Raw genomic sequence first — 13,701 nt, 5'->3', positions numbered from 1 at the left:
GTTTATGTTTTTTCAGGAAAAAGGATAATTACTGTTGGGGGTAACTTTAAATCCCACTCAACAAAAAAGATTGGTAAGGCAAGAAGCATAATTAAATTCAGTGACCAAAAAGGGATAGTGCTACTAGCTAATGGAACACCAATAAATGTTTTTTTTTTTCTTTTCAACTTCTTTTTTTGGGAGTTAAAAGCTGCATTTGTTTGCATTCAATTAGAAACTCCCCTTTTGTCTTGGTTGATGGAAATGGGGGCCTCACCTCACTTCTACTTAGTTAAAATAAAAATATTATTTTTCCAAATTTAACATTACAATAATATCAAGTTAAATGGACAGTCCAGGGCACAAGTCATTCACACAAGATGCGGAAGAGAGTCGCACCCCAAGGGATGTAATGTAAATAGCTTACCGCTATTTTCATAGTTCGAACTCGTGACTTATAGATCACATGAAAATAAATTTACCGTTGCTCTAAGACTTCTCTTCAAATAAGTTGAAAACAAGTTTACCGTTGCTCGAACCCGTGACCTATATGTCTCAATTTCAAATAAGTTGAAGTCCAGAAATTAACTAATTTTTTTGATGATGGTTAGTCTATTTCAACTTTTATCTTTTATTTGGATTAAGACAGACAATATGAACAAGCTGCTAACAAACCTTACCCCTATCTGAAAGAGATAGAGAAACTGTTTCCAATAAATATTTGGCTCGGGAAAATGAAAAGGAAGAAGTAACGTCAAACAACAAGCCGATATAAATAGAATTATTTTTCCAAATCTAACAATGTAGAAAAGAAATTACAAAAGGAAAAGAGAATCAATACTATGATTATGCTCCACATATATTGTTTTTTTAAAAAAGGAAAAAACAAAGAGAAAAAGGCAAAATGCAAAGCAAAAGAGAGAAGGTTGATGAAGATGTGTGGGTTCTGTACTGTCTTTAACCTGTCCCCTCCACTCAACACAGTATTTGTTGGGGCTATCTTTCTCACAAAAAAAAAAAAGGAAAAAAAAAAGACAAGAGTCTTGAATCCAAAAGGGCACTAAGCACATTGGCTTTTTTCTAACTTTTGCTTCTGTGCTACCTTAGCAATTGTCTATGTCTTCTGCTCCCTCTTCTCAGAACTGCAAATGGGAAGATGAGGAATCATACTTTGAATTTCTTGTTATTATTTGACACCCTTTTAACTTCTTTTCTTCTCCTCAACTTTTAGCCTACTGCTTCCTCCTCCCTCGTTACTTCCAAAAACATGACTTTCTTCTTCTTTTTTATTCAATCTCTTTTCCCTGTTCTTGCTTTAAAGACAACCCCTTTTTAAATATTAACATTTCTTAAGCCATGATTTGACTTCATTTCCCAATTTTCTATTACTATTTCTCAACTTTGTGGCAAACTCTTGATTACTCTCCTCTCAAGTCTCAATTTTTAATCTGCTTTTTTCCCTATTTCTTTGTTTTGTTAGGGGTGTAATGCGAAACTAAGAACAAAGAAAACCAAACCAAAAAAACAAAAAAAAGAACCGTTTTTTTTTTTTGGTTTAATGGAAATTGATCTGAACCATGCAATAGTAAGTGAAGTGGAGAAGAATGCATGTTGTAATGGAGAATGTGACAAAAGGGGTGTTGGTGGTAGTTGTGTTAATTGCAATTTGTCCACTACTTCCACTTCTTCTTGTTCCTCAAATGCATCTTCCTCTTCTTCTTCTTCACTTGCTCTTTCCTCAATTTACATGGAGCTTTGGCATGCTTGTGCTGGCCCTTTAACAAGCTTACCAAAGAAAGGAAATGTAGTTGTCTATTTCCCTCAAGGTCATATGGAGGAAGCTGCTTCTGTCTCTCCTTTTTCACCCATCAAAATGGATTTTCCAACTTTTGGTCTTCAGCCTCAGATCTTCTGTAGAGTGGAAGATGTTCAGTTGCTTGTAAGTTCTTGATTTTTACCCCTTTTAGATTAAAAGATTTTATCTTCACTTGTGAACTCCTTACAATATGCTGCTTCTTTTTATAATCTTGTGAATTTATAGGCAAATAAGGAAAATGATGAGGTTTATACACAGCTCACTCTTCTCCCTCTTCCAGAGGTAAGACCAATTGCAACTGCAGCTATTTTAATGTCCAATCTTGATTTTTGCTGTTCTATGTTCAATTTGTGGATAAAGGTGTTAACTTTACTGTGTTTAGCTGTTGTTCTATGTTCAATTTGTGAATAAAGGTGTTAACTTTCCTGTGTTTAGCTGTTGTTTTTGTTCATTTTTTTCAATGTAAGGGGCCTTTTTCAGTTCTTTTAACTTGAACTGGTCTTTGTTTTTAGTATGACTTTTACAATGAGCTAGAATTGAGTTTTCCATGATTTGTTGGTACTTTTCACAGTCAGTGGCTATAAGCTTAAAGGGGAAAGAACATGAAGATTTGGGGGTGGATGAGGAAGGGAATGGAATTAATCCAGGAAAATCAGCTTCTCACATGTTCTGTAAGACGCTGACCGCTTCTGATACCAGTACCCATGGCGGCTTTTCAGTTCCCCGTAGAGCAGCTGAAGACTGTTTCCCACCTCTGGTGCGACTCCATTGTGCGATTTTTGCTAGAAGAGATTGTAAGCTGATTGCTTGTATTGTCTGGTAAATTTACTTCTAACTTGTTGCTACATTATGAAATGTAGGATTACAAAGAGCAAAGGCCATCTCAGGAGCTGATTGCTAAGGATCTGCACGGAGTCGAGTGGAAATTTCGTCACATTTATAGAGGTATTAAGTTAAATGCTTAGATGCTTGCTCAGTCTGAGATTCTTATGATGTGATGCTTTTCTGTCAGGCCAGCCGAGACGACATTTGCTCACTACTGGATGGAGTATTTTTGTCAGCCAAAAGAATCTTGTCTCAGGGGATGCAGTTCTCTTCTTGAGGTATACATATCTTGACACAATGGTATACTCAGAGGGATTAACTTTTAAGGCGCTAGAACATATGAAAAATATAAAGTCATTGTGCTAGGAAGCTGTCAGAATCATTAGGTCCAATTCCTACTTTTTGCTATGCAATGACCAGTTAGGACATCATTGCCAAGATTTTAATTGTTCCAATATTCAACTTTTGAAGCTTGTTCAGTTGCCGTAGTAGTTTAAATTTTATTGAATTAGTCCCAATGATCTTTGTAGGGGAGAAGGCGGAGATCTCAGGCTGGGAATAAGAAGAGCTGCTAGACCTAGAAATGGGCTTCCTGAATCGATAATCAAAAGTCAATATTCTGATTCTGATGTTCTTTCAGCAGTTGCTACCGCTGTGTCAGCCAAGAGTTCATTCCATGTTTTCTATAGCCCAAGGTATTTCGCTAAATCTCTGTGTATGGTTTTCTGTTTAGTTGTTGCCTAATTGACATAGTAAAATCTGTGGTAATATCCCATGTCTGTACAGTTTTACTATTTAAGGCTGTACGACGTTAATTAGATTTGATATTCACGTGCCTCAATTTTAATTGCATTTATTTGACGAAGGCAAAACAACCAAATATGTATAAATAAATATTGCTAGTTTCCATCCAACTTCTTGTTGGTGAAGATTGAAATGAAGTATCTAAGTTTTGGATAACAACCATATAATGCTTCAAGTTAATATCTTAATAGATACAAATGGTGTAACCTTCTACATGCAGATAAGTTGTATTAGAAGATTTGCTTAGCTTTCTATAAGGAAATAGTTGCTCTAGGAGTAAAGTTGTACTATTTATGGTCAAACTTGGGAACTAAATTATTTTTGATGTTGTGAAGTTTGATATCCACTAATATTATTGTACTAATTTTGTTTAACATAAAGATGTTTCTTTAAAATTTAAATTAGGCTGATTAGGGATGGTTCTATTTTTAATCACGTTACAGTTTAAATGTTTGTTATTTACTTGACAAGGTCATAGATCTCAAAGTGAAGTATATATTGATTTACTATCTCCCTTTCAGATGGTTTTGAGTGTTATTTTTTTTATTTCTTGAAATAAATATCAGTGCATAGACAGTACGGAGACGACTGTATAAGACAGATGACACCGAAACATCAATCATTGTTTTCATTGTTACAAATCATTGTGTTGTTTTAATAAGAATGATGTGATATAACACAGAAGCATGAGGTTAGATTTGGACTGTCATTGGTGGGAGCGCCAGAACAGAGCGGAATGGTTGCATGGCGGTGTGGCAGTTATTTGGCTCTATTGCAATCCACCTTTATTCTATTTGTCAGTTGTTTCTTAATCAAGGAACAACTAGGGGTTCTTAGTTCAATTATGTGGCATCAGCTGCGAAACAAAACATAATTGAGACTAGTAGCTTATAAGAGCACCCCAAGTATTTGATCTGAATTTAACTAGGTAGTGGTCTTTTCGTTTATAAAAGAGTTAATCACCTTAATTAATAGTCCTGGATTTCCAGTAGTCGGATGAAAAATATTAGGTGAGACAAAAATGGGCTCGTTCGATTAGAATTAGGGGTGGGCATTCGGTATTTCGGTTCGGTATTTAAGAGTTTTGGTTCGGTATTTCGGTATTTGGTTTATCAATTGTGTATACCAAATACCGTACCAAAATATTTCGGTACGGTTCGGTATTTTTTATTTTGGTTCGGTACGGTTTCGGTACGGTGTCGGTTTAATACATATTCATGTGTCGTACTACCAAGTGCTAAGTAATCAAATCCGCCATTCTGCCTAACAAAAGGTGTGTAAGTAAGACAGCACCACAACACTAAATAATCTGCCAACTGCTATTCTGCTTAATAAAAGGCAGCAAGGAAGCGACACTAAATAATAAAATAAGCAAGCTAGAAACACTAAATAACAAAAGGCGTGTAAGAGCACATGATTATCACATTCACAGCAAGTACACACCTGATTATCACATTCCTAACAAGTACTTGAAAGGGAAAAGAAGTAAATAAATATCACAGCAACCTAAGATAGTTACAACTACTAACGAGTAGCAGCAACCAGCAGAATTAAACACAGTGCAACAAAAACATAGAGGGTATCCCTCTATTCAAGTTTACACTAATAGTCTCAAATCAACTTAGTCTTAATTCTTAAATACGGATTTCAGGAAGACGCTCAAGACAACGCCTAATATGCTTCCTTAAACAATATGTGCCATCCCTCTTTGGATGAACATTAGGAGCAAGGGTCATCATTGCACTTGAACCTAAAAAAAAAGATAAATCATAAGTTAGAATATTATATTTTTGATGATAATAAAACAAAACTACAAAAGTATATCACCAAACAAATAGAGTATTAAACTTACCACTCAAGTTGCAAGTTGCAACTATACATCAAACAATGCTAGTAGTGCTTCCATTATTTTCTATATCTAAAGATAATTCTACCAAATATGTTCAATAAATAAACAAGTATGATATATTATTTTGAACTAAAATACACACAAAATATTAAAGCTTACCAAACTCGAGTTCCTCGAGATACTCCCAGTCTTCTTCAACACTAATAGGATTCTTCTCTTCTCTAAGCCAATCTTGAACACAAACAAGAACTTGCACATATTTAGGAGTCAATGAACTCCTAAATGAATCAAGAATACGGCCACCGGTGCTAAACGCACATTCCGACGCCACACTAGAAATTGGAATGGCCAACACATCACGAGCCAACTCTGAAAGAATAGGAAATCTAGGAGCATGTGTTTTCCACCAACTTAAAATATCAAATTCTTCACTAAAAGGCTCTTGTTCTTCGCTAATGTATTTATCCAACTCCGATTTAGCACCCCCACTTCCATTGTCTTTCTTTTGTTTCTTCAAGTGAAGCTTCGTCCTTATTAATGATGCAGTTAAAATACTCCCACTAGATGTATTAGATGTATTATTAGATGAAGTAGAACTAGATGAAGATTGAGGACAAGATCCAGTTGAATACTTTTTTAGATACTCTTCAAACAAAGAATTCATATAAGCATACACCTCAGCATTTATTTTCTTCCCTTTTTCCTCCCCAAAAAGTTCTTCAAGTGCAAGGCTAACATATTCAAATTTGTTACGTGGATCCAAGACGGAAGCAATAAAAATCATTTTATTCATCTTTTCAGGCTCACCCCAATACTTCTTGAACTTTTCTTGCATCCGCTCAGCCATTTTTCTCAAATGCTCATCCTCACTAATTAAACACATTTTCAAATGACAATAAAGTTCAGATACATCCTCAAAATGAGAATTACAAGTGACATAACGTGAACCTGAAACATTTTTGGTGAGCTCGTGAAATCTTGCAAGAAACGCTTTCACATTCCTCACATTCACCCAATCATCAGATTCAAGAGGACTTGCACTACTACCATCTTCACAAAGATGAGAACATAGATTAGCAGAAAATTCATCATGAAAAAGATGAAACTTGTCAAAGGCCTTTTCAAAGTTTTGTGCCGTATCCAACATAAAATAGGTGGAATTCCACCTAGTAGGAACATCCAAACATAATGTTTTGGTACATTCTACCTTTACATGTGCACAACACTGTTTAAACTTTAAGGTCCTTGCAGGCGAAGATCTCACATACCTCACAATATTTCTAAGACGTGTGACAGAAGCATCAATTTCTTTCAAACCATCTTGCACAATTAGATTTAGTATATGAGCCATGCATCTCACATGAAGATGTTTACCACTCATCATATTAGTTTTCCACATATCTAATTTTTTAGACAATTTTTTGACTGTGACATCATTTGAAGAAGCATTGTCCACGGTAATAGTGAACACCTTGTCTAATTTCCATTCAAGCAAACAATTAGAAATAGCTTTAGCCATCTCTTCACCCTTATGACTAGTGATAGGGCAAAAATTTAGTATTCTTTTATGCAACTTCCAATCCCTATCAATGAAGTGGGCTGTCAAACACATATAATTTATTCTTTGCAATGAAGTCCATGTGTTTGTTGTGAGGCAAATTTTTGGTTGTGCTTCTCTAAAAGACCTTCTTAGATTTTGCTTCAATTCACCGTAAATTTCATAACAATCCCTTGTTATTGTTCTACGAGAAGGAAGACGAAATAATGGTTGAGTTATTCTCATAAATTTCATAAAGCCTTCCTTTTCTACAAAGCTAAATGGTAGTTCATCAATAACTATCATCTCAATTAAGGCCCTCCTAACCACTTCTTGATCAAATTTCCAAAGCGATCCTCCATCATTTTGGCAAGATTGAAAATTTATCTTTGTTTGACTATTATCTTTATCAATGTAAGGTGGGTATTCTTTGCTTCTCTAAAAGACCTTCTTAGATTTTGCTTCAATTCACCGTAAATTTCATAACAATCCCTTGTTATTGTTCTACGAGAAGGAAGACGAAATAATGGTTGAGTTATTCTCATAAATTTCATAAAGCCTCCTGTTTCTACAAAGCTAAATGGTAGTTCATCAATAACTATCATCTCAATTAAGGCCCTCCTAACCACTTCTTGATCAAATTTCCAAAGCGATCCTCCATCATTTTGGCAAGATTGAAAATTTATCTTTGTTTGACTATTATCTTTATCAATGTAAGGTGGGTATTCTTTGCATCTAGCCAAATGATTTTTCAATCATGTTGTTCCATTCCTAGACGTATTAGCAGCATAAGCTTGCTTACAATATCTACACTTTGCTTTACCGACCCCATTTACCTCAAATTTATCAAAATGTTGCCAAACTTCGGATCGAGGTTGCATGGCTTTTCTTTTCTTAGAATCTTGAGTATCAATTGTGTTGGTGTTGCTATCTTCAGTAATAGGTAAACTTTCAGTTGAACCGGCATCACTTACTCTACTTTCATCCGCTATCTATACAAAATTAAAACAAATATAAACGCAAATTGAGACTAGAGTTGAGTTTAGATAATCAAAGTGTAAAATGGAGGTTGACAAGTATTTGACAAGGATATCTACGAGTTTCTGGGCTACTGTTTCCCTAACATAATTTTGTAATCTCATTAGAGATATATTTATGTGATTATCTTTCACTAGAAATACTAGTAATTGAGAGCAAGAAAAAATAATATTATGCAAAGAGTGGAATCTAGAAGTGAGTCTTCATGTCAAAGTTAGTAACCTTCTATTAGACAATTAATGTAGACGTTCAGTTTCCTTTTTTCTTTTACAAATATAGAATTTGTTAGCTGATTTCATTATTATATCAAATGAAGATAATCAAAATAAAGTACGCCACCTAACAAGAAAATGCCTCTTTGCACGCCACCTAGTGAAAGATAATCACATAAATTCTTTTTGCTTGCCCACCCCTAGTTTCCACTCATTCAAATCTTGTAGTTTAATAACTCTACTAAAAAACTAATCCCACTCTTTACATGTCACTGGAATCTTTAGGACTTTAGGTTCAAAGTGGAATTTTCCAGAACTTGTTTATGAAGAGATTAGCCATTAAAAAAAAACAAGTGGCAAAACAAAGAGTTTTCCTTATTCCAAGAACTACCAATTAATCTACCATAAATTATTATAAAAAACTGAAGATTGAAGAATGAAAAGTTATGAACCTTTTGAAGAGTTGAAGATTGAAGAATGAAGGTAAAAAATAAGGAAACCAGCCGTCACACTTGAGAGTCGTCGGCGCCGAGGTCGTGAAGTCGCTGTGACGTCGTCTGACTCGTCTCTATCGCGCCGAGGTTCTCACTTTTCTGAGTTCTCTCTCACAGTCACAGCTCTTTGCCTCTTTGGCTAGGTTTCTGTTTCTCCCTTTATAATTTTCTGTAGTGAAGTGAAACTAGGGAAAGACTAAAGATTAAAGAGGGTAAGAGTTGGGCCTTATTGGGTTGGGCTGGGCACTAGGGCAGTGTAGAGAATTAGAGATACAACATATTGGGTTGGGCTGGGCAATATAGGTCCAACATAAAATTCTTTAAAATTCGGTATACCGAAATTTCAAGATCCTAATACCGAGGACCGAACCGTTATACCGAAATACCGAAAATGTAATACCGAAATACCGAAACCGAAATACCGAATTAATTCGGTCCGGTTTGGAATTCGGTTTTTCGGATTTTATGCCCTCCCCTAATTAGAATGAGTCGTTCAGATGCATATGTGCTTGCTGTTCAAATTGGTGCATGCATTCTCCAGTGGCGCATGTCAAGTAGTTTTGCCTAGTAAACTAATTCTGTGGAAGCTTACTTGTGTACGAGCAGTCTGTACCTCTATTGTCTTGTTTTTCATGTTCGCTAAAGCAATCAATGGACTAAAGGATGATCTTTAGTTTGGTAAAAGTCTTGCAATAAATCCAGTAGTGGAACATCTCTATCCTATCATGTATATAACTACGCAACTTTACAATATCTAATTTGTAACTCTTTATTCTCTGGACCATTTTTCATGCTTATTTATGAATTGGAGCTGCCGTTTCTTTTTCGTGATGTTTATATGCTACACAAAGATGTTGATTTAGCATTCTTCAAGTTTGAGGTGCATGAGGAATATTCCAGGTAAATCTCCATAGGAGTGAACTATACCAGTATTATGGAAACCAGTTTAACATCCCAGAAGCAAATTTCTTAGAGAGGAACACATGACCTTATAAAGTTTGTGAGGAAGTGCATCTATGCTAGATCTCTATGAAAATAGAATCAATAGTATAAGATGTTAATGCTCTTGGAAGTTAAATCGTTTACTTTTTTGTGTTGCCATTTTGTGTCTCTGTTTGGCTTGTGAACATTCAGACCTATGATTTAAAAACCAATTGGTAAAACCCTTGACAATATGGAAGGGTCGATTCAGTTAAAAAGATGCGCAAAGCGTGATTTCTGCTGCTTCCTTCATTTCATATGTGTCCCAAGAAGATTCTTGTCCAAATTATATAACCTTTTATATCCTATCTAAGGAACAATAAAGAATTATAAATATTTTAAAAAAAAGAATTTAATGGATGAAAAAGTCTCATATTATGTGCAATCCTGTAATCAAATTCCTTTATGTTAAAGTGTGAAATTTACTTTAGTCACTTTTGCAGCCTGCAGGAGTTTACATTCATGAATTTTCCAGATATTATTGATGCTTACATAGATGGTTTTGAGAAAAAGTTTTGCTTGTAATATAGGGCTAGTCATGCTGATTTTGTTGTACCGTACCAAAAGTACATGAAAAGCATCAACAGTCGGATTCCTGTTGGGACAAGATTTAAAATGAGATTCGATTTGGATGATTCACCTGAAAGAAGGTACTTGTATCCTTACCAAATCCCATATTCAGCTTTTCTTTGCAGAAAGTTTATAAAATTTCCACTACTGCATGCAGGTACAGCGGTGTAGTGACCGGGATAAGTGATATGGATCCCTTTAGATGGCCCAACTCAAAATGGAGATGTTTGATGGTACTCCTAGCATATAATTAGCATTAAATTGTATATAGAAGTTGTTATGCTCCACTTATACTTTCATGTTTTTGAGCCAGTTGGAATATGTTCTATTTATCTAGGGTAATCTTCTTTCTTGTTATTTTCAGACCCCTTTATGTTCTTGAATTTTCTGCCAGTGTTCCCTTGTAGCAGTACCCTCTTTATCCAGACTCGGCGGTTTTCTAACACCTAGATCTGCTTGTTGAATATGTTCTTTTTTTCTTTTTTCTTTCCCTGAGCACAAGGTCTACCGAAAACAGCCTCTCTGCCTTTTTAAAGGTAGGGGTAAGGTCGGTGTACACACTACCCTCCCCAGACCCCACTTGTGGGAATACACTGGGTTTGTTGTTGTTGTTGATTAAAAGGTAAAAAATAATAATTAGAATATGGATGTGCATTAAAGCCTGTATAGCCCTTCAGGGCTAAGATTAATTATCAAACTATTCTTGCTTCGATTGTAACTACAACGAGAAATTGCTAAATGCTCAGTTGTTGTAAGATGCTTGATAGATTTTTCCTGTCAAGACTGATAAAGTTTGCTATGGGCATGATATTCAAATACATCCTTGTATTGCATCTTGAAATAATTTCTTCCAACCAAAGCTGTTAGAATAAGTATAGTGTCCGTTGATCAACTCGTAAACTTTTTGATCTAAGTGTCCATGGCATCAACTATAATAGGTCAGATGGGATGATGATATCATGAGTAATCATCAAGAACGGGTTTCTCCATGGGAAATTGATTCTTCAGTTTCCTTACCACCACTGAGCATTCAGTCTCCAAGACTGAAGAAACTGCGGACTAGTCAGCAGGCTCCATCATTAGACAGCCATTTTGCTGGTACTGATCAAACTTTCCGAATATTATTTTAATTATGTTGTCATTATGTCATGATTCCACCAACGTTCTCGTACTTTTTCCTTTTTTATTTTTCACAGGAGGGAGTGCTCTTTTGGACTTTGAGGAGTCGGTAAGATCCTCCAAGGTCTTGCAAGGTCAAGAAAATTTAGGTCTGATATCGCCTCCCTATGGATGTGATAAGACAGTCCGCCCACTGGATTTTGAGCTGCAAAATGTAGCTCGTCACAATCTCATGCCAACTGGTATAGAGAACATAATTGTTGGAGACTTTGTGAAAACTCAGCCTCCCACAACCTACACAGGCTTTCTGGAATCCAATAGGTTTCCAAAGGTCTTGCAAGGTCAAGAAATTTGCTCGTTAAGATCCCTTACTGGAAAAGGTGATGTTAATTTTGGTGCTTGGGGAAAACCTGAATTTGGTTGCAATGTTTTTAGCACATATCAGAGGCCGAAGACCAATTTCTATCCTCTTGCTTCTGAAGGGGCGAGGAATGTGTTTCTACCTTATAATGCGATGTATAGAGCTGGACAAGATTCTGTAGTGCATTCCTATTTTAATAATAATTTCCAAAGAGAAAATCCCACTTTGAACCAGAATTCAGTCCAAAATGGGGTTAGGAGGGAAGAAGGTGGAATGCAGAAGTTTGCAAATGAGCAGAGGCCACTGGAGATGTCCAAATTGTCTATTCCAGAGACAAATTTCAAGAATGAGAACGGTGGCTCCTTAAATGCACAAGCTTCTTGTAAACTATTTGGCTTTTCCTTGATTAAAGAACCCTCTACTCCTAGCTCGCACAGTTCTGGTAAGAGGAGCTGTACAAAGGTAAGCTTCCATAAGCGCGCGTAACGGATTGGAAATGCTTTCACTTCAGACTCTATTGCTAATATTTAATAAATGGGTGAAGGTTCACAAACAAGGCAGCTTGGTTGGACGAGCCATTGATCTCTCAAGGTTGAATGGCTATGATGATTTGCTGGTTGAGTTGGAGAGGCTTTTCAACATGGAAGACCTCCTAAGAGATCCCAATAAGGGATGGCGAATCTTGTATACCGACAGTGAGAATGACATGATGGTTGTCGGAGACGATCCATGGCAGTAAGTCTCTTTTTCATGCATTTGAGTTCTCATTGCTGTCTCAATTATTTTATACCAAGTTCAAAAGATATTACTCAAACGATTTATATCTATGAATCATGAGAGAGAACCACCCAAAATTGCTCTTCCAATTAGCTTCTTGAGTTTTGAATGTTAAATCATCTCTACGGAATCCGAGTTTTCTTTTACTTTTTTCCTCCCATATTAAGCTAAAAAGTCCACTCAACTTGTTAGGACATTGGTATTTTGCAATGAATAATTAACCCAAATAGCTGCCCACCTAATTTCTTAAACTAAAAATAGTCGGCGGATGTGTAATATATGTTAACTTCATGTATAATATGTGTATAATTGTGTATAGTCAGTGTATACTCTATGTATACCTGCTAAAAGAAGTAAGCAGTGAATCTGGCCGGCTGTTTGTGTAACAAATCACATCTTAAGTGGCATTTGTCTAAATAATTTTAAAATTTGAGTTTGCAAAATATGGAGTTTGGTTCCTTTACCTTCTTGAAAAAGGTATAATTTCCCTTGATTGGTCGATATACTTACGGGTACTTTCTAATGACTTGTAGTGAGTTCTGTGAGGTAGTATCCAAGATCCATATATACACTCAAGAAGAAGTGGAGAAAATGACAATTGAGGGGATAAGTGATGATACTCAAAGTTGTTTGGAGGAGGCACCGGCATTCATGGATGCCTCAAAATCTTCTTCAGTTGGCCAGCCTGATTTTTCTCCAACTGTAATCAGGATATGAAGAAGCTGAGATTCTACGAATGTCGTGCTTGTTATGTTAAATTATATATATATAAATATATGTGATACTATTCTACCTACTAGATGTTCCTGTTATGTTAAATAAATTGTTATTCCTTAGTCAACTTGTGAAGTTATGTTGGAAGTCTGTTTTCAACTTACAATGGGACTTGTAGGTATAAAATTATATGGTGACTCATATGCCATAACTTTGTATTCTGATTATGTTCCACTATGTATAATATTGAACATTGTATGACTAACCCTTCTCTCCATTCTCTCCCCCCCCAACCCCCCAAGCCCAACCCAACCACCTCCAATTGTGCCTTGGAAAAACTATATCACCTACTTTAACTTTGTTTTAACCTACTTATATTTGAACATTAGATTATTTTATCTTGTCTAATCTCTTAGGGGTCGTTTGGTTTGAAGACAAGTTATGCTGGGAATAGTTATTGTGAGATTAATTATTTTGGTATTATTCTTATTGACTGTTTGATTTGTTGTATTAATCCTGGAATTGTCAATTTTACTGTTTTATCCTGGAATTATTGTTCCACCCTCTAACATGTATAAGTTATCCAGATACTATTTTTAATCTCGGAATAGCTTATCCAAGGATT

At 35.7% G+C, this 13,701-nt stretch overlaps 1 protein-coding gene across 1 annotated transcript; it reads left to right on the top strand.

Moving 5' to 3' along the window:
* Positions 1 to 985: 985 nt before the first annotated feature.
* Positions 986 to 13,341, top strand: LOC104111775 (auxin response factor 4). The gene is made up of 12 exons (XM_070188201.1): positions 986 to 1,918; positions 2,021 to 2,077; positions 2,367 to 2,552; positions 2,656 to 2,740; positions 2,808 to 2,898; positions 3,151 to 3,315; positions 10,066 to 10,185; positions 10,263 to 10,338; positions 11,044 to 11,203; positions 11,302 to 12,047; positions 12,130 to 12,320; positions 12,896 to 13,341. The coding sequence occupies exons 1-12, from the start codon at positions 1,538 to 1,540 to the stop codon at positions 13,077 to 13,079; spliced, it is 2,442 nt and encodes an 813-aa protein (XP_070044302.1). The 5' UTR covers positions 986 to 1,537; the 3' UTR covers positions 13,080 to 13,341.
* The last annotated feature ends 360 nt before the right edge of the window (positions 13,342 to 13,701 follow it).

Source organism: Nicotiana tomentosiformis, chromosome 11 (genome assembly GCF_000390325.3).
Source record: "Nicotiana tomentosiformis chromosome 11, ASM39032v3, whole genome shotgun sequence".
NCBI classification, from domain to species: domain Eukaryota; kingdom Viridiplantae; phylum Streptophyta; class Magnoliopsida; order Solanales; family Solanaceae; genus Nicotiana; species Nicotiana tomentosiformis.
This window is presented reverse-complemented; position numbering and strand designations above follow the sequence as displayed.

Excerpts from the sequence above, each read along its gene's own strand:
- LOC104111775 (XM_070188201.1), top strand. The coding sequence starts at position 1,538 with ATGGAAATTGATCTGAACCATGCAATAGTAAGTGAAGTGGAGAAGAAT. Across the intron at positions 3,316-10,065 it reads CATGTTTTCTATAGCCCAAG|GGCTAGTCATGCTGATTTTG; the intron begins GTATTTCGCTAA and ends CTTGTAATATAG. Across the intron at positions 12,321-12,895 it reads GTCGGAGACGATCCATGGCA|TGAGTTCTGTGAGGTAGTAT; the intron begins GTAAGTCTCTTT and ends AATGACTTGTAG.